This window comes from Heptranchias perlo, chromosome 1 (genome assembly GCF_035084215.1).
Source record: "Heptranchias perlo isolate sHepPer1 chromosome 1, sHepPer1.hap1, whole genome shotgun sequence".
In the NCBI taxonomy this organism is placed as follows: Eukaryota; Metazoa; Chordata; class Chondrichthyes; order Hexanchiformes; family Hexanchidae; genus Heptranchias; species Heptranchias perlo.
The window spans coordinates 63,109,786-63,131,972 of NC_090325.1; the positions used below are offsets into that span (position 1 = coordinate 63,109,786).

A 22,187-nucleotide genomic window follows, 5' to 3' on the forward strand; every position below is an offset into this window, starting at 1 on the left:
TGTGCTCCAGAACTATCCGTGCCTCTAGCCAAGCTGTTCCAGTACAGCTACAACATTGGCATCTACCCAACAATGTGGAAAATTGCCCAGGTATGTCCTGTCCACAAAAAGCAGGACAAATCCAATCCGGCCAATTACTGCCCCATCAGTCTACTCTCAATCATCAGCAAAGTGATGGAAGGTGTTGTCGACAGTGCTATCAAGTGGCACTTACTCACCAATAATTTGCTCACCTATGCTCATTTTGGGTTCTGCTAGGACCACTCGGCTCCAGACCTCATTACAGCCTTGGTCCAAACATGGACAGAAGAGCTAAATTCCAGAGGTGAGGTGAGAGTGACTGCCCTTGACATCAAGGCAACATTTGACCGAGTGTGGCATCAAGGAGCCCTAGTAAAATTGAAGTCAATGGGAATCAGGGGGAAAACTCTCCAGTGGCTGGAGTCATAACTAGCACAAAGGAAGATGGGAGTGGTTGTTGGAGGCCAATCATCTCAGTCCCAGGACATTGCTGCAGGAGTTCCTCAGGGCAGTGTCCTAGGCCCAACCATCTTCAGCTGCTTCATCAATGACCTTCCCTCCATCATGAGCTCAGAAATGGGGCTGTTTGCTGATGATTGCACAGTGTTCAGTTCCATTTTCAACCCCTCAGATAATGAAGCAGTCTGAGCCCACATGCAGCAAGACCTGGACCTGGACAACATCCAGGCTTGGGCTAATAACTGGCAAGTAATATTCGCACCACACAAGTGCCAGGCAATGACCATCTCCAACAAGAGAGAGTCTAACCACCTCCCCTGAGCATTCAACGGCATTAACATCACCGAATCCCCAACCATCAACATCCTGAGGGTCACCATTGACCAGAAACTTAACTGGACCAGCCACATAAATACTGTGGCTACAACAGCAGGTCAGAGCCTGGGTATTTTATGGCGAGTGACTCACCTCCTGACTCCCCAAAGCCTTTCCACCATCTACAAGGCACAAGTCAGGAGTGTGATGGAATACTCTCCACTTGCCTGGATGAGTGCAGCTCCAACAACACTCAAGAAGCTTGACACCATCCAGGACAAAGCAGCCCGCTTGATTGGCACCCCATCCACCACCCTAAACATTCATTCCCTTCACCATCGGCACACCGTGGCTGCGGTGTGTACCATCAACAAGATGCAATGCAGCAACTCACCAAAGCTTCTTCGACAGCACCTCCCAAACCCATGACCTCTACCACCTAGAAGGACAAGGGAAGCAGGCGCATGGGAACAACACCACCTGCACGTTCCCCTCCAAGTCACACACCAGCCCAACTTGGAAATATATTGCCGTTCCTTCATCGTCGCTGGGTTAAAATCCTGGAACTCCCTACCTAACAGCACTGTGGGAGAACCTTCACCACACGGACTACAGCGGTTCAAGAAGGCAGTTCACCACCACCTTCTCAAGGGCAATTAGGGATGGGAATAAATGCTGGCCTCGCCAGCGACGCCCACATCCCATGAATGAATAAAAAAATATATAAATGCAGGTCTTTCTTTATTCTTTTAGATAGCACCTGTCACATCCTCAGGACACCCCGAAGCACTTCATAGCCAATGAATTATCAACAACAACAACTTGCATTTATATAGCGTCTTTAATGTAGTAAAACGTCCTTGGGGATGCTATCAAACAAAATTTAACACCGAGCCACATAACGGGGTATTAGAACAAGTGACCAAAAGCTTGGTCAAAGAGTTAGGTTTGAAGGAGCGTCTTAAAGGAGGAGAGAGAGGTCGAGAAGTTTAGGGACGGAGTTCCAGAGCTTACGGTCTAGGCAGCTGAAGGCGCGATTAAATGGTGGAGCGATTAAAATCGGGGATGCGCAAGAGGCAACAATTGGAGGAGCGCAGAGAAGGTAACAGAGATAGGGAGAGGCGAGGCCACGGAGGGATTTGAAAACAAGGATGAGAATTTTAAAATTGAGGTGTTCCTGGATTGGGAGCCAATGTAGGTCAGCGAGCACAGGGGTGATGGGTGAACAGGACTTAGTGTGAGTTAGGATACAGCCAGCAGAGTTTTGAACAAGCTTCAGTTTATGGAGGGTGGAAGATGGGAGGCCAGCCAGGAGAGCATTGAAATAGTCGAGTCTAGAGGTAACAAAGGCATGGATGAGGGTTTCAGCAGCAGATGAGCTGAGGCAGGTGCGGAGACAGGCGATATTACGAAGGTGGAAGTAGGCGGTCTAGGTGACGGAGCGGATATGTGGCTGGAAGCTCACCTCAGGGTCAAATAGGACGCCAAAGTTGCGAATGGTCTGGTTCAGCCTCAGACAGTGACCAGAGAGGGGGATGGAGTCGGTGGCTAGGAAATGGAGTTGGCGGCGGGGACCACTGTTGTTATGCAGGCAAACATGGCAGCCAATTTGTGCAGAGCAAGGCCCCATTAACAGCAATGAGATAAATGGCCAGTTAATCAAATTTGGTGGTGTTGGTTGAGGGTGAGGGATAAATTTTATCTAAGTCAATGGGAGAAATCCCCAGCTCTTCTTCAAATAGTGCCACAGGATTTTTTACATCCACCTGAACAGGCAGACAGAGCCTCAGTTTAATGTATAATCTGAAAGACAGCACCTCAATCAATGTAGTGCTCCCTCCAAGCTGTACTAATGTGCCAGCCTAGATTACATGCTTACGTTCCTGAACTAGGACTTGACCCACAACCTTGTAACGCAAGAGATAGGAGTACTACCATTGAGCCCGACTGACAGCTTTTAATGTTCACTGTTATCTCACCGAGGAGTACCATTTCCCCACATATTAATATTTTGTCAGCTCTACTCACTCCTGTTTCATAACTGACACCTTGCATTCAAAGTCCCAGGTTTTTCTTGTAAAGCTGTAATCTCTCATGATTAAGCCTTCTGGTTACAGGATTTACCCTAAAATTCTCCCCGCCAAAAAAAAAACTGAACCCCTACAGAAATTCTACCCCATCATGTTTAATTCAAATATACATGTGCACTAGAGGGTGCTGGAGCACTAAAAACAGCCTAATTATCAGCCATGTGGTCTTTTACATCCACCTAAGCAGGCAGACATGGCCTTGGTTCAACATATCATCCAACAGGCAGCTTCTCTGACAATGCAGCACTTCCTCAGTACTGCACTGGAGTTTCAGCTTAGTTTATATGCTCAAGTCCTAGAGGGGAATTTGAACTCACAACCTTCTAACTCAGAGGTAAGAGGGCTACCACTGAGCCAAGAGCAACAGTTGTAGTCATGAGTTACCACAGATACGCTCCAAGCAGTAGGTCTACCACTTTAGGCTCACTATTTGGACAAGGCAGAGAAGTAATATCCGAAGAGGCTCAACCTCATCAGGAAGATTATAATAAAGGTCCGCCAACTGATCCTCAACCAATTACCTTAAATCTGTATCCTTTGATTACCAACCCTTCTGCCACTGGAAACAGTTTCTCCTTATTTACTCTATCAAAACCCATCATGATTTTGAATACCTCTATCAAATCTCCCCTTAACCTTCTCTGCTCTAAGGAGAACAACCCCAGTTTCTCCAGTCTCTCTGTGTAACTGAAGTCCATCATCCCTGGTACTAGTCTAGTAAATCTCTTCTGCACCCTATGTAAGGCCTTGAAATCCTTCCTAAAATGTGGTGCCCAAAATTGGACATAATACTCCAGCTGGGCCCTACCAGTGTTCTATAAAGGGTTAGCATAACTTCCTTGCTTTTGTACTCTTATACCTCTATTTATAAAGCCAAGGATCCCAAATGTCATTTTAACAACCTTCTTAACTTGTCCTGCCACCTTCAAAGACGTCAGTACGTACACCTCCAGATCTCTCAGTTCCTGCACTAAATTGTACTATTTAGTTTATTATGCCTCTCCTCATTCTTCCACCAAAATGAATCACTTCACACTTCCCTGTATTAAATTTATCTGCCAATTCATCAGACTATCTATGTCCTTCCAAAGTCTGTTACTATCCTCCACATTATTTACTACATTTCTCAGTTTCGTGTCATCTGCAACCTTTGAAATTATGTCCTATATACCCAAGTCCAGGTCATTAATATGTATCAAGAAGAGCAGTGGTCCCAACACCGACACCTGGGAGACAATACCACACACTTCCCTCCAGTCTGATAAACAACCGTTCACCACTGCTCTCTACTTTCTGACCCTTAGCCAATTTCATAACCACACAGCCACTGCCCCTTTAATTCCATGGGCTTCAATTTTGCTAACAAGTCTGTTATGTGGCACTTTAACAAATACCTTTTGAAAGTCCATATACGCAACATCAACCATATTACCCTCATCAACCCTTTCTGTTACTTCATCAAAGAACTCAATCAAGTTAGTCAAACACGATTTTCCTTTAACAAATCCGTCTGGCTTTCATTTATAAACCCATATTTTTCCAAGTGCCAATTAATTTTGTCCCGAATTATTGTCTCAAAAAGTTTCCCCACCATCGACATTAGGCTGTAGTTACCGGGTTTGTCCCACTCCCCTTTTTTGAATAGAGGTGTAAAATTTGCAATCTTCCGGCCCCTTGGCACCACTCCCATATCTATAGAAGATTGGGAGATTGTGGCCAGAGTCTCTGCAATTTCCACCCTTACTTCCATCAGCAACCTGGAATGCATCTCATCTGGACCGGGTGACTTTTCTACTTTGAGTGCTGCCAACCTTTTAAGTACCTCCTCTTTATCTATTTTTATCCTATCCAATTTCTCCACTACCTCCTCTTTTACTGTGACATTGGCAGCATCCTCTTCTTTAGTGAAGACAGATGTAAAGTACTCATTTATTAACTCAGCCATGCCCTCTGCCTCCACAAGAAAATCTCCTTTTTGGTCCCTAATCAGTCCCACACTTCCTTTAACTACCCTTTTACTATTCATATGTTTATAAAAGACTTTTGGGTTCCCTTTTATGTTACCTGCTAATCTATTCTCATACACTCTCTTTTCCCCTCTTATTTCCTTTTCCAGTTCTCCCCTGTACTTCCTGTATTCAGCTTGGTTCTCTACTGAATTATGAACCTGACAGTTATCGTAAGCCTCCTTTTTCTGTTGCATTTCAATTTCGATATCTATAGTCATCCAGGGAGCTCTAGCTTTGGATGCCCTTCCTTTCCCCCTCGTGGGAATGTGTCTAGTCTGTACCTGAACTATCTTCTCTTTGAAAGCCTCCCAGTCCTCATTTACGGTTTTACCTGCCAACCTTCGATTCCAATCCAACTGGGCCAGATCCCTTTTCAATTTACTGAAATTAGACCTCCTCCAGTTAAGTATTTTCACATTTGATTTTTCCTTATTCTTTTCCATAACTACTCTAAACCTAATGATATTGTGATCCCTGTTTCCCAAATTGCTCTCCCACTGAAACATTCTCCACCTGCCCCACTTCATCCCCCAGAACTAAATCCAGCACTGCTTCCTTCCTTGTTGGGCTGGAAACATATTGATCAAGAAAGTTCTCTTGCACATATTTCAGGAATTCCTCCCCCTCTTTGCCCTTTACACAGTTAATATCCCAGTCCATATTGGGATAATTGAAATCCCCCATTATCACTACTCTGAAGTTCTTGCACCTTTCTGCAATTTGCCTGCAAATTTGCTCCTCTATCTCCTTCCCACTATTTGCTGCCCTATAGTATACAGTAGTGTAATAGCTCCTCTATTGTTCCTTAATTCTAACCAAATAGATTCTGTCTTTGACCCCTCAAGTACATCATCCTTTTCTAGTGCTGTAACAGTATCTTTAATCAATACTACCACCACCCTTCCTTTCTTTCCTTCCCTATCTTTCCTGAATACATTGTAGCCAGGAATATTAAGTGCCATTCCTCCCCTTGTTTGAGCCAGGTCTCTGTATTTGCCACTGTATCATAATTTCATGTGGCTACTTGTGCCTGCAGCTCACAAACCTTATTTACCACTCTAAGTGCATTTATGCACATGCACTCCAATCCCATCTTAGTCCGCCTCACATTTTCCCCCTGTCTGATCCCTCCTACTCTTTATTCTAATGCTGTTTGTCCCTCCTAGTCCCCTGTACACCTTGTTTCTCCTCTCTAATGCTTCAACCTGGTGCCCCTTCCCCAGCCAAATTAGTTTAAACCCTCCCCCACAACACTAGTTAACCTCCCTGTGAGGACATTGGTCCCAGCCCTGTTGAAGTGCAACCCATCTATCTTGTACATGTCTCTTCTGCCCCAGAACTAGTCCCAATGCTCCAGGAATCTGAAGCCCTCCCTCCCACACCATTTCTCCAGCCATGCGTTAACTTGTCTTATCTTACCACTCCTACGCTCACTGGCACGCGGCACTGGGAGTGATCCAGAGATTATTACCTTTGAGGTCCTGCTCTTTAGCTGCCTCCCTAACTCCTGAAACTCTGTCTGTTGGACCTCAACCCTTTTCCTGCCTATGTCATTTGTTCCAACATGGACCACAACTTCTGGCTGTTCCTCTTATCCCCTTAAAAGGTTCTGCACCTGTTCAGTGGTGTCTTTTACCCTGGCACTAGGGAGGCAATACACCGTGCGAGACTCACGTGGGTGGTATTTTATATGTTCATTTTTTTCGTTTGGAGAACTGATGCTTTATTTTCTGCACAATGAAACAGTGAATGACTGAAAGATATAGTAATAGTAATTTAGTTTTATTCAGTGGGGCTGTGCTAGTGGTGTAAGCATTTTATGTGGTTTTGCTGCTGTGTTCAACCCAATATATTGTGAACTTCTTACTCCTTGGCTAAGATAGTAACAATAATGAATGGCTGCATAACCAACTACAGAGCTTCAGGGGATACAGAGGAACTGCAATTGTATTTGCAGTTAACCATCAAGAAATGCATCAGTGCCAGAGGTCATTGGTGCTGTAGTTGCTGTGAGCTCAATACCTTCTGAGGCAGTGCTTGCTTTCAGTTGTGCCAAGCTACTTGATGGCACAGATCTGTCACTGATGATATCTGCTGACTGCACCTGTACTGTGCCACCAATACCACTGTCAGAGGGCATTTCCACATGTTCCCTCCACCACCACCACCCCTTCACTAACTGGAGCATAGAACAGTGGATATAGAACACACTTCAGAATCCCTCTCCCTTGGTTGTCGATATCCATTCCCCAAGTGATTGGCAACAAGCCTTCACTGTATTTTTGAGTTTCCCATAGTGATAGTGTGAACATTCATGAGAGATGTTTCTACTGTGACCTGCATAAGTGAGGTAGCATTGAAGATGCCACTGTTGTTGCCCTGTGCTCAGTCACAGACTGCAGTGCAGAAACTGTTATTCCACACTTTATTCATGTAGGAGATGACAGTACATCTCTGAGTTTTCAACTCCTAGATAAATGATTCCTCAGTATGATCTTACTGCTATCATAGCCTCTGTTTGAAAGTTGGCCCACTAAGATCTGGATTCCCATACAATTCAGGAGGATCACTCACCAAGCTAGGTTCCATCTCGTAACAACCACCATCACCAGTACACCTTCCTCACCAGTGCTTGGAAACTCCTCTTATGCTTCCTCATCCTCATCAGTATCATCATCTTCCACAGTATATGTATTTCTTGGTACCTGCTTTAAGCAGGGGAGGTGCGAGTTGGTGCTGTAGTGTGCGATGTTCTACAGATGCAGCTAGTGGCTGACTGAATTCTGTTTGATTTGTGAAGAAAGAAGGTAGTATATTATGAGTATATAAGAGCACATTTAGTTAGGTACTGTATTGCCATTACGTGTACTATTGTGTACTTATGGAAATCAGTGTGTGTGGATGTGTTTCTGTAACATAACATGCAAACTATAGAATATCTGATTAATATGATGCAAGTTTTTTGTGATATTCCAATCACCACAGATTCATCCCTGCCAGTCTTTCCTCCCCCACCACCAAACAATTCACTCTTCTTTCATCATTTAGATTGAATAACTTCAGGTCTAGGGGTCTGCCACCTGTTGCATGCTGTGCCCCCCTATTATGTGAGAGCTTTCTCAGACTTGACTTAGTGGTAGCACTTTTACCTCTGAGTCAGAGGGTCATGGGTTCAAGCTCCACTCCAGAAGCTACAACACACAATCCAGGCTGAGACTCCAGGGCAGTATTGAGGGAGTGCTGTTCTGTCAGAGGTGCCGTCTTTCAGATGAGATGTTAAATTGAGACCCTATCTACACTGTCAGGTGGATGTAAAAATTCTCATGGCATTATTTGAAGAAGAGCAGGGGAGTTCTCCCTGGTGTCCTGGCCAATATTTATCCCTCAACTGACATAACTAAAAAAATAGATTATCTGGTTATTTATCTCTGCTGTTTGTGGAACCTTGCTGTGTGCAAATTGACTGCTGTATTTTCCTACATTACAACAGTGCTACACTTCAAAAGTACTTAATTCGCTGTGAAGCACTTCGGGACATTCAGAGGTTGTGAAAGGTGCTATGTAAATGCAAGCTTTCTCTTTCTTTCCTTAAGAACTGCGATGTTTGGGACACAATAATTTGGCCTTTGAAAATTCTTTCCTGTAATATATTCAATCTGCCATCATGGCACGTATGGATTCAATTTGCATAACCCTGCTATTTTCTCTTTTAAAACCTTACTTGCTGCATTTTTCTTAGCATTTCTGTGTCAGTAAGCATTTTTCACATGTCTTTTTCAACTACAGCTTTCCCCTGTGGTCATACATCTATGCCACTACTTCATAGAAATATTTATGCCTTACCTTTATACTTCTCTTTAAATCATGCACATTTTTCCAGACCTCCTGCCAGATTTCCAAGTGAAGACAACATTCATACTGTCAGTGACATATTGTCAGGCTTGGCACCATTTTATTTTGACTTGTCCCACCAAAAATGTGCTCATCGGCATTTGGAGAGCCTCTTTGCTTACAACTGGTGTTGTTCTGCCATTTCTCCACTACTAGATTCTTGCAGCCCAAAATTCCACCCTAGTACTGGGTGCTTTTGCTGCTGGAGTGGTGATGGGTGTAATGTGGTGGAACCCGGTTCCACTGGGATTCCACCGCAATGATGCAAAATTCCTGCAAGGGTACATGTGGATGGATCAACAGTTGGCCCCATCTATGCCAAGGGTGCATGTTTGGGGAAGTTCCCAGGCTCTCCTGGGAATTTCCATCCAGTGCATTTTCTGATAGGCCCAACTGAACTTAAGCCTGCTGAGAACAGGCCGAGGTTCTGTTGTGGGCCAAGTAAAGGCCCCAGAATGCTGGATGGAGCAGGTAATCGATCTTGGAAGGGTTCAATTACCTTGCAAGGAAGCCCCAACAGCTCTTATGGGAGCTGCAGTGTTGGGGCTGCTCTGTTCCCGTGAAGCCCTTCCTGAGCCAGCATAGAGGTGTGTTGATATTCTGGGCCTTGGTTGCAATAGGTGCCACTGATGTGTATGCCCTGACCTTACTAATGACCCTGTCCTTGCAATTTGAGATGGCGGCAGTGGCCGTTACTTTAACCGCAGAGCAGGCCTAATAGAATTTCAGTCCCTTGAACTTTTAATAAGGGTAAAGTAGACTGTCAGGTGTTTCATAAGTGTGGAAAGGTCAGTATTGCAGTTGCATTATTATTGCCTTTTATTTTTTCATCCTCCCTTAGGAATTTGCAATTCGCATAGTCACCACTTCGAAACATAGTGCGCTGCAAGGATTTTGTTAGTGGATGTATTAAAAGTTGGAAAAACATGCTTTATGTTTATTTTTTATGAACTGATGAAGGATAGGCTCCAATGCAGACCTAGAATAGGCATCAAACAATGTATAAAAGATTGGGTTTCAACACCTGTGTGAATCACAGAAGGACCTCACCACACCTAATCCTTCAGAGTGTGCTCTGCACTCAGTTCCAAAAATTACATCTCATCTGATAATCTAGCATGCCCATAAAACAACAGCATAAACAAGAGTTGAAGATAAACAGATTCTAGGTCATAAACACATAAGAAATAACTTTTAATCAAAGGAGGAGAACTGGATGTTATAAAAGCTGATATAAAAATATTCATCATCTCCAAGGTTCAAGATTCAAATTCATGCTCTGGGAATAGGCATTAAAGAATATACAAAATCCAGATGTAAATGTTGTAGCAGATGTTCTGCCAACTTGTGTATTCCTAGGAAAACAATTTTAAAAATTTAATTTACAAGGAAATAAATCCAGCTAAGGGACATGAAGTAATTTTCTCTTTATTGGCTGTGTAAAACTATTCTGAACTTGACATCTGATTTGTGCATGTTTGGCTCTGAGGGAGATGGGCAGGAGTTTATAGCACTCCTGTGGGCCCTTAAGAATGGAATTAAATTATGTCCACACTAGTTTCATCACATTGGATTAGTGACATCACTAGCCCCAACAAATGGGATAAATCAGAAAATAAATTTCTGGAGTACAAAAGAAAAACTTTACAGGAGAAAATTTGCTTTGTTTGCTATCTGTGGCAAAATTGTAATCACAGGAGTAAATAGCACATTTCCAATTTCAGTTCAAAGAGCAGAGGATATCTTTGAACGTGTTGAAATAGAATTCTGAATTCCTTGTCTCGTTATAAGGTTGATTGTAATTCACATTGAGTTATTTTTGGTTAACCAGGTGACTGACATGCATGAAAACTCATCACCATGCTTAATGGTGTACAAGGCTTTAGTAAGACCTCACCTGGAGTACTGCGTGCAGTTTTGGTCTCCTTATCTAAGGAAGGATATACTTGCCTTGGAAGCGGTGTAACAAAGGTTCACTAGATTAATTCCTGGGATGAGAAGGTTGTCCTATGAAGAGAGGTTGAGTAGAATGGGTCTACACTCTGGAGTTTAGAAGATTGTAAACAATTTTACAACACCAAGTTATAGTCCAGCAATTTTATTTTAAATTCACAAGCTTTCGGACGCTTCCTCCTTCCTCAGGTAAATGTGGAAGTTTAGAAGAATGAGAGGCGATCTAATTGAAACATGTAAGATTATGAGGGGGCTTGATAGAGTAGATGCTGAGAGATTGCTTCCCCTGGCTAGAGAGTCCAGAACTAGGGGGCATAATCGCAGGATAAGGGGCGGCCATTCAAGACTGAGATGAGGAGGAATTTCTTCACTGCAGAGGTTTGTGAATCTTTGGAATTCTCTACCCCAGAGGACTGTGGATGCTGAGTCATTGAATGTATTCAAGGCTGAGATGGATAGATTTTTGGACTCTAGGGAATCAAGGGATATGGGGATTGGACGGGAAAAATGGAGTTGAAGTCAAAGATCAGTCATGATCTGATTAAATGGCGGACCAGGCTCAAGAGGCCGTATGGCCTACTCCTGCTCCTATTTCTTACGCTCTTATGTTCTTAAGAGTCTCCTAACCAAACTGCTGAGAGTTCACAAGTAGTGTTACTATTTACATGACATCAAGTGTAGACTCTGTCCCCATAGGAATACATCACACTTATTGAAAGCCCAAAAATTTAGGCAGAGGTTGGCAAGAACCTGGACTTGGAGAGCCTCAAGTATGTGATGTGAGGTGAGCTCAACCATGCTTGGACCAGAGTTCTAGCGAATCGAATAACTAGGGAGGTAGATAGGGCTTTAAACTAAATAAGTTGGGGGGGGGGGGGTCCCAGTGGTGAGAAATCTAGAATGCTAAAGAGAAAAGACAAAGAAGCAGTGCAGGAAAGTGATTGGGGTAAGGATAACCAGATTGTGTCAGGAAAGGATAGAGTGTACAAACAAAAGAGTGCACTAACAATAGGGTCCGGGTGACAAAAATGGTAATAAGACAAATAGGGCCAAAGTACAAAAAAATGTTAAGATGTCTAAAAATGTTAAAAAGACAAATCTAAAGGCACTGTATCTGAATGCAGGAAGCATTCGTAATAAGGTAGATGAATTAACAGCGCAAATAGATGTAAATGGATATGATATAATTGCGATTACGGAGACATGGCTGCAGAGGCTGGGAGCTGAATATTCAAGGGTAATCAATATTTAGGAAGGACAGGCAAAAAGGAAAAGGAGGTGGGGTGGTGTTGTTAGTAAAGGATGAAATCAGAGCAATAATGAGAAAGGATATTGGCTGAAAAAATCAAGATGTAGAATCAGTCTGGGTGGAGTTAAGAAGCACCAAGGGGCAGAAAACACTGGTGGGAGTTGTCTATAGGCCTCATACGACAGTCCTGCCATCCGAGGAATCAGTCTGGTGAACCTGACAGGGCTAGACAGACTGGATGCAGGGAGGATGTTTCCCCTGGCTGGGGGGTCCAGAATGAAGGGGGTCACAGTCTCAGGATTGGGGGAAGCACATTTAGGACTGAGATGAGGAGAAATTTCTTCACTCAGAGGGTGGTGAACCTGTGGAATTCTCTACCACAGAAGGCTGTGGAGGCCAAGTCACTGAATATATTTAAGAAGGAGCTGGATGGATTTCTAGACACAAAAGGCATCATGGGGTATGGGGAGAGAGCAGGAATATGGTATTGAGATAGAGGATCAGCCATGATCATATTGAATGGAGGAGCAGGCTCAAAGGGCCGAATGGCCTACTCCTACACTTAATTTCTATGTCTCTATGTTTCACTTGCCACTTCCCAAAGGACAATAGTCACTAGGTGGCTATTAGGCAATAAGTAAAAACCATATTACATTGAAAACCATTCAGAACCTTATGTGTAGAGAGTAGAAATGGCAGCATGGAGCATTGATGGCTTAGGTAGTGTAGAGGTATGGTGCAGATTACCACTATGTAATATGACTCGGCACTGTTTTATTACTCAAAACAAAATAATATGTTAGAAAGTTGCTGAGGGCCCGAAATCTGCTATCTTTTTGGGACAAAAGTGATGTAGTTTCAGTGTAGGAAATTTAGGGGACAAGTCAGAGTTACACCTTTCTGAAATACATGCTGAATTCCAGTAGACCTGGGTACAGGGCAAGATAATGAGAGCAAGAGCTGCTGTCCCAGAAATTCTGCCATTCACACCAAAATTCCACTTGACTTAAGTCTGTAGAAAAGGAACGTAAGTTACCTGCACGACTTGTCAAATCGTTAGCATTGCACTGTGTCAAATCCTTCTCCAATATTGGGACTGAGTAGGGCATTGGACTTCACTGTGACTCTTACCATCTTTCTCAGGTTCTTCAAGATGGTCTCCAGTGCCTCATTGTGATGCTCATTCAGCATACTTTTTAGAGCAAGACTCCAGAGAACTGATTCTGCAGAGCCTTGGATCTCCGCTGTCAGACACTACTTTCATCTCTGACTCCACTAGCATGTGTGTCTGTTAGGGTACGGTAGCGTAGTGGTTATGTTACTGGGCTAGTAATCCAGAGGCCTGGACTAAAATCTAGAGTCACGAGTTCAAATCCTGCCACGGCGGCTGGTGAATTTAAATTCAATTAATTAAATAAAAATCTGGAATTAAAATACTAGTATCAGTAATGATAGCCATGAAACTACCGGATTGTCGTAAAAACCCATCTGGTTCACTAATGTCCTTTAGGGAAGGAAACCTGCCGTCCTTACCCGGTCTGGCCTATATGTGACTCCAGACCCACAGCAATGTGGTTGATTCTTAATTGCCCTCTTAGGGATGGGCAATAAATGCCGGCCTTGCCAGCGACGCCCACATCCTGTGAACGAATTAAAAAAAAAGGTCTCACCCAGTGAAAAACCCTCATTACAACAGTCTACATCCTCCCTGGATGGATTTCTCAGGATTGGTGAGCAAGAGAGAGAGGGTAAATGATGGAGTGTGTGAGGATAAGGCTGGTTGGACAGAGGTAGAATGGCGAAGTGTCTGCGGCAGACGCTCTGCCCAGTGGACTGTTAAAATAGCTTCAGGGTCCTCTGTACTTCAGCCTCAACCGTCAGGAAAACAGTGCTGTTATAATGTCCGCGAGGGAATAAACATACCCCCTGGATTTTAACTCCTGTTCCTCACGGTTTCCACTGGGATTTTAAATTCCACCTAATATCCCTTTAAGATAGCATAACAGATGCAGACATCCGCCTGATACTTACTTTTGTCAAAGTTTATATCAAACAATTTGTGGAATATATGACAATAATACCAAATTATAAATCCTTATTTTTAATACACAGTACTAATACTGTGACATATATTTGAACTGCAAGGTATTAATGTATAGCATTGTTGGGTAAATAGCTTGAATCACATTATTATTCCATTCATGATCATTTTGTACAATCAGGATTTGCTGTCAAACTAATCTGTGCTTTTGTTTGGTTTGCTGAGTCTACAATTCAAGTAGATGTTTTTCTTTTGTCTTACAGCTCGTTGTTAACGCTTTGGTTGCTTCGATCCCATCGATTTCTAATGTCATGTTTGTATGTCTCGTATTCTGGCTGATATTTGGCATTGTTGGTGTTCAAATCTTTGGTGGAGCCTTCTCTCAATGTGTGGATGAAAATAGCGAACGTCTTCCCATTAGTGTTGTAAATAACCGATCTGAATGTGATGCATATCAGGATATTGGGTACCAGTGGGTCAATCCCAAGATTAACTTTGATAATGTATTGGCTGCTTACATGGCTCTTCTGCAAGTGGTAAGTAAGCAAGAATGCACTTGTTAAAGGTTTTCAATATATACCTTAAGCTACATTGTATGTAAACATGATTTAGGAACACTTTGTGACAGGAATTTTTGTCAATTGTGAATGTGGAACAAGGTTGTGGCCTTTTTTGTACAACCACCCCAGGGGCAGTGTGTAAACTATTCACAATTTTATTTTCTTTCTGGCAATAATGCATACGTTTATGGAATGGCACAAATTTGGAAAAAATCATAAAGCATATTGTTCCAGGGTGTTACTAAAATTATTCATTTCATTGAACTTTATTTATAAATAGCTTTAAATCTGGTGTGGAAAGTATATCTTCATGCATGTTTTATGTCCTCTAAATACAAAAGTAACTCATTTGCTGGTGCAATTTATAATCCGATTTTATGATAAATGCATAAAGGAAATGTATTAAACGTTTTTCGAACATGGATATTATCATTATTACCAATAGCCCCTTTTGAAATGGAGATACCATTTTGACTTGTTCTAGAGTGTTGTGAGCTGTTAGCAGCAAGTTATACTAACAGAATTGTGCAATGTGTATTCAAATCCATGAGTTCTGCTCGCAACATTTTTAAAGTTAACGAACAGCCAATTCTTCTATCCTGAATTTATATAGAGCCTTTCACATCTTCAAAATATCCAAAGCCCTTCACAGCCAATGAATAACTATTTTTTTAAGTGAAGTCACTGTTGTTTAAAAATCTGGGTTCACTTATAATGCAGCTGGTGTGAAGCCCAAATGATGTGACAATTTCCTCCTCAAGGTGTTCGCACACCATTTGTCAAAGAAAAAAAAAGTTGAATTAATCTAATTTTTTTAATGATCTCAGGACATCCCAAAGTACTTCACAGCCAATGAATCACTGTTGTTTTGTTGGCAAACATGGCAACCAATTTTGAGCACAGCAGGTTTCTACAAATAGCAAATGACCAGTTAATCTGTTTGCTGGTATGAGTTAAAGGACGAACATTGGCCAAGAGACCAGGAGAACTCCCTGTTCTTTTTCACAAAAGTGCAATGGTACTTCTTTACATCCACCTAAACAGGCAGACAGGGCCACTGTGCTGAAGTGCCAGCCTAGATTAGATGTTTAAGACTGGAGCAGGACTTGAACTCATAACTTTCTGACTCAGGGGCACAAGTGCTACCAACTGATCCAAATCGTCCTCAAAAAACTAACTTCATACCACAGTTGCAGGAACTGTGTCAGTGTGATGTAAAACTAGATCATTTTAATTAGTAGTTAAAAAAGCATTCGGGATCCTGGGCTTTACAAATAGAGGCATAGAGTACAAAAGCAAGGAAGTCATGGTGAACCTTTATAAAACACTGATTCGACCACAACTGGAGTATTGTGTCCAGTTCTGGGCACCGCACTTTAGGAAAGATATGAAGACCTTAGAGAGGTTGCAGAAAAGATTTACTAGAATGATTCCAGGGATGAGGGACTTTAAACTTAGAAACATAGAAAATAGGAGCATTCGGCCCTTCGGGCCTGCTCCGCCATTCAAAATGATCATGGCTGATCGTCTAACTCAGTACCCTGTTCCCGCTTTTTCCCCATATCCCTTGATCCCTTTAGCATTAAGTAATATATCTATCTCCTTCTTGAATACATTTAATGACTTGGCTTCCACTGCCTTCTGTGGTAAAGAATTCCACAGGTTCACCACCCTGAGTGAAGAAATTTCTCCTCATCTCGGTTCAAAATGGCATACTCCGTATCCTGAGACTGTGACTCCTGGTTCTGGACTCCCCAGCCATCGGGAACATCCTCCCTGCATCTAGTCTATCTAGTCCTGTTTAGTTACGTGAATAGACTGGAGAAGCTGGAGTTGTTCTCCTTGGAACAAGGAAGGCTGAGAGGAGATTTGATAGAGGTATTTAAAATAATGAAGGGTCTAGACAGAATAGATAGAGAGAAACTATCTATTGGCGGAAGGGTCAAGAACCAGAGGACATAGATTTAAGGTGATTGACAAAAGAACCAAAGGAGACATGAGGGAAATCTTTTATAAGCAGCGAGTGGTTAGGATCTGGAATGCACTGCCCGAGGTGGTGGTGGAGGTAGATTCAATCATGGCTTTCAAAAGGGAACTGGATAAGTACTTGAAAGGAAAAAATTTGCAGTGCTACAAGGATGGGACGGGGTGTGGGACTAGCTGGATCGCTCTTGCATAGAGCCGGCACGGACTCGATGGGCCGAATGGCCCCCTTCCGTGCTGTAACCTTTCTATGATTCTGTATTAGCACAGAAAGTGCAGAATAACTGGACCATTAGAAAATGTTAAATATTTCACTTTGCTTTGAGCCATTCATTACTCATGAATCAGCTAATTAATCTGTTCTTTAAATGCTGACTAAGTTCCAGGAGTCATTTCTTTTATTACATTATTCACTTTGTTCTTTTAATTGCTGGGAATGTGTTTAATCCACTTATTCCTCTTATCACAGTACTCTGTTCCTTCCTACATCACCTGTGTTGTTGTGCTCTTTTTCCTTCTAAATACTATGGGTAAACATAGTAAGGACTTGCACTCCCCTATAATTCCCAATCCCATGGGCACAAGTTTCATTATGTGAAGAGGGTATCACCAAATAAGGGTGAACAATGTCATTGCTGGGGAATGGAATCGTTTTCTATTTTTGTTGCCTAGTTTCAAACTCAAACACTCCCAGGTACAGTTGTGCCGCATCCAGTTTTGGACTGGACAGTCCAGGTTTTGAGTGGCCTGTCTGAAAATTTGCAAAATGTAAACTGGACACATATTTGAAATTTGTGGGATTTGCCACATTTTACATCATCCTGGGAAGCCTCTTTGAAGCCTAATTGAAGCCTCTTTGAAGTATGCGATTAAGAGAGGCTACAACCAAGGATTCTGTCAAAGTCTATCTTTGGGGTAGACAATAGGTCCTAACCCTAGACTCAAAACAAGTAATCCAATAGAAGACTGGCTAAAGGGTACTGAATTCATTCATTTTCTTTAACTGCTTGATTTCTAAAAGGGTGCAATTGGAGCATTAGCTTTCCTTACTGCCTTTTAAATGAGCAGGCATTATAGAAGCATATTTTACACAGGGAACGGGCAGTCCACATTATTTATCCATAGCTTGCAGCAGGATAACATGTCCCAGTAACCTAACCTGGATGGCATAAGCAATTGATTACAGAGTGCTGTGCAGAGAAAAATGAAACAGTCCACAGATCCATACTAATTTAAAAGAACTGGGACTTAGGTACCAAGTGGAATTACTTCAATACTGAAATTCAGTTCTACATCTAAATCAGTTTCAGTTATAATATTAACATGTTTAACAAGATTCATGTTAATCACATCATTTTGTTTTGGCTTTACATTGACAGGCAACGTTTGAAGGTTGGTTAGAAATTATGGCGAATGCTGCTGATACTCGTGGGGTAGGTTTATGGATTTTTTGTGTCCTGTTGCATTTAGTTTATATTTTCACTGGTTATTTCCATTCCTTGGCATTATTACCCTGCATTTGTCCATATTAAACGCCATTTGCCACTCATCCAGCCACATGCTTAATGTATTTGATTTGCCACTTCCCTATCATTTGGACCTCGCTTTCCAATTTAGTGTCATCTGCAAACGAGGCAGCTTTGTTTCTATCCCCAGCTCCAAATCATTTATATACACTGAAAACAGCAATGGCCTAGCATTAATCCCTGTGACACCTCACTGGTGATGCTTGCTATGTCAACATGGCTCTATTCACAAGCACACTTTGCTTCCTCTGCTTTCTCCAGTTTTCAGTCCACATCAGAAACTTGTGCCCTATTCCTACCTTGTGGATTACTCACTTATGTGTTAGGAAATCAGAAGCCTTGCTGAAATCTAAACATATCAAATTCAATTATTTTTGTTGTCAACAAGGTTATAATTTCCTCAAGGACCTCCATTAAATTTGTACGGCAAGACATCATATCCTGCCACAACACCTGACCTTGTTAGGTTTACGAGAATAGGGAAGTGCATGGTTCTACTTACCAGTCAAAATAATCTGTGTAAGTGGCCCAGAGACACAGCTTATTGCAGCACCGTGGCAGTGGGAGAACACATGTTTGAACCATGCGCTGCTGAACTGCTGACCTAAACTGTCAAGTAGAACCATGCACTTCCCTATAACAAGGAGGGAAAATTAGAGGGACAGTCATCTACAAGTCTCCATCATGTACCTCCTAGTGGCCACCATGAGCAACATGGCAGAAGACTGCAAGCCGGTCATCAGCTATGGGTCGCTTGTAACCCGTAGAGACAAGGATCACTGAGGCAAATAAAGGGATTTGATAGTCTCAGGGAAAAAAGACAAAAAAATGGTTATAATAATCTGCACTATAAAGGTTCTTCAATGTCCCACATTAGAGCAAAGCAAATTGTACCATTGAAAAATAACCAGCATTTCAAGCGGCTTCTTAATAGGGTCCAGGAGTTCAGCAGATGTGAAAGAGATATATTCTGCTAATGTCATGCAGAAGTAGCCCTAATTCATGAGCCAGCATTGAATTCTGTACAGTTGTGTAATAGCTCCAATAACATCAGGGAAGAGGGTGAATACAGAGACTATCCATCTGCACAGAGTTTTACGTAGACATGCCAATCAGTGGCAATTCTAACTGTGTTTTGCTTTCTACTTTACCAACAAACAACAATTTTTTTAAAAACTCCTAATCAGCATGTACACACACGAATATATAAAAATTCATCAGAAAAGGGAACAGCGCCAGAGGACTGGCAGACAGCTAATGTGATTCCTATATTTAAAAAGGGAGATAGAAGAAATCCAAGGAACTATAGACCAATTAGCTTAACGGTGGTAGGAAAGTTAATGGAATCCTTACTCAAAGATGTAATAGAAAAACATCTAAAACCTAAAATATAATAAAGAATAGTCAGCACGGATTTTAAAAGGGAAGGTCATGCTTGACCAACCGTATTGAATTCTTTTAAAGAACTAACAGAAAGTGGGCAATACAGTAGATGTAATATATTTGGATTCTCAAAAGCCCTTCAATAAGGTATTGCATAGTAGACTCATGACTAAAGTCAGAGCATGTGGAGTCAGGGGGCAAGTAGCAGAATGGATAGCAAGCTGGCTACAAAACAGAAAACAGAGAGTAGGGGTTAAAGGTAGTTACTCAAACTGGCAAAAGGTGGGAAGAGGTGTTCCACAAGGATCGGTGCTGGGACCACTGTTGTTCACCATAGACATAAACGATTCGGGAATCGGAAGTACAATTTCAAAATGTGCGGACGACACCAAATTGGGGGGTATAGTTAATACTGAGGAGGACTGCGACAAAATACAGGAAGACATTAACAAATTTGCAGAATGGGTGTGTAAATGGCAAATTAATTTCAATGTAGGTAAGTGTGAAGTGGTACATTTTGGTAAGAGTCTAAACGGGGAAGAGGAGCAGAGGGATTTAGGGTTACAGATACACAAATCAATAAAAGTAGCGACACAGGTTAATAAAAAAGCAAACCAAGCACCGGGGTTCATTTCTAGAGAGATAGAATTGAAAAGCAGAGAGGTTACGCTAAGCTTGTACAGAACCTTGGTTAGACCACACTTGGAGCACTGAAGAAGGTGAAAAAAAGATTTACTAGGATGATACCAAAAATGATAGGTTATACCTATCTGGAAAGATTGAATAGGCTGGGGCTCTTTTCTCCAGAAAAGAGAAGACTGAGGGGTGACCTGATAGAGGTCTTCAAGATTATGAAAGGGTTTGATAGGGTAGACGTAGAGAAGATGATGTCACTTGCAGGGGAGACCAGAACTAGAGGCCATAAATATAAGTTAGTCACTAACAAATCCAATAGGGAATTCAGGAGAAACTTCTTCACCCAGAGAGTGGTAAGAATGTAGAATTCGCTACCACAAGGAGTAGTTGAGGTGACTAGCATAGATGCATGTAAGGGGAAGCTGGATAAACACATGAGTGAGAAGGGAATAGAAGGATATGTTGATAGGGTTAGATTAAGAAGGGTGGGAGTAGGCTCATGTGGAGCATAAACACCGGCTTGGACCTGTTGGGGTGAATGGCCTGTTCCTGTTCTGTACATTCTATGTAATGCTAGTTTGTTATCCCATTGGGAATGCTCCTATTTGATATTATTAGAATGTATCCACTTCACATCTGCTGCACTCTAATGCCTGACTCCTGGGGTCTACCAAATAGCCCCCTGAAATGCTGGTTATCTTTCAATGGTACTTCTTATTTTAGTCCTAATATGAGACACAGACAGTGGGACCACATTGACATTCTCATTTATTTGGTTAAACATTAGAATTTCGTAGAGTTTATATTTAGAGATACAACTTAATTGCAATGCTGATCATGTAGCTGAAATTAATCAATGCTACCTTTGAGTAATATTCTCTGCATAAACAAAGTAATGATTTCTAAGAATTGGGGAAATTAAATCAGAAGAAATTTATGGCAAACAGGACTTGTCGATTTTTCTTTTTACTGCTTGCAGTAGAAATATTGATACTTCTACTGGGCAATGAATGCTAACTTTTGTAATGTCTTCTGCAGATTGACCTTCAGCCAGAAATGGGTGCAAATCCATACAGTCTCTTCTACTTTGTAGCTTTTATTGTCATTGGAACATTCTTCACTCTAAATCTTTTCATTGGGATAATTATTGATAATTTTAACACCATGCATAAAAGGGTGAGTATTGTAAAATATTGTTAATGAGGAAATGTTTCTTTATCTTTTATATTTGTGCTGAAGATTGGTAATTGTTTTATTTGTAGATGGATTGATTGACTACCAAATTTGTATTTTTTTATCCAATATTTATAAACCATCTGCATAATGAGTAATGTTGCAGTTGGATGTTCTACCTTTCTCTTCCTGCACCTCCCCACCCTGTTTGATAGCAGTTAGTGATACTGGGCCTCCATTGGGATGAACTGCAGAGGGTTGCGGGTAGCCATTTTGTTTTTTGCGTCGTGGAAATATTGTATTTTGCGCATGATGGAAAAATATTGTTTGTTTTTAAAAATCAACTGCTAATTCAAAAGGCAGAGAACTTCTTAATACATTTTCTAAGTTGTAGAGGAACCAAAAAAATTAGAGGTGCCAAATTCGGGAAAGTCACCAATTTTAAAATATGATTAAGCAAGATTCCAAATGCATCGTAGTATCATGGCACTGTACTTGCTCAAGTAAGAACAATCGAAATCAGTAAAAAAGGAATTTAAATTTTACACTTAATGATAAGTTTTGATCTTCTTTGTTCCATAAATAAGGTGTTCAATTGTGTCGGTGCGAAAACTGAAACCACAATTGCAGAATAATTGCAACTGTTTTTTTATTTAAGTATTTAACCTTTTTCAATGTAAGCAGAAAGGTAACTGCCCTGTCAGTTCTTTGCTAGCATTAAAATTTAACTTGCATTTACAAGCCAATGAGTGGAGCTTAATACGTATTTGCACAGAACTCCCCTTAGACTATAGAGTAATATGGAGGTATCTAAACACATTACTTTTCTTTTGAGGGTACAATCTATCACATTCATATAACATTGTCTTGCTTTGTCTTTAAGCTGTTATATTCTATT

The 22,187-nt window shown here is 41.6% G+C and overlaps 1 protein-coding gene across 1 annotated transcript in view; it reads left to right on the forward strand.

Annotated features, from left to right (window-relative positions):
* LOC137332157 (sodium channel protein type 4 subunit alpha-like) overlaps positions 1-22,187 on the forward strand; it is a 160,618-nt gene that overhangs the window by 92,244 nt on the left and 46,187 nt on the right. Inside the window, exons 16-18 of the mRNA XM_067996231.1 lie at positions 14,292-14,564; positions 17,951-18,004; positions 21,155-21,296. Coding sequence (XP_067852332.1) covers positions 14,292-14,564; positions 17,951-18,004; positions 21,155-21,296 — 469 coding nt within the window. The remainder of the gene's footprint in view (positions 1-14,291; positions 14,565-17,950; positions 18,005-21,154; positions 21,297-22,187) is intronic.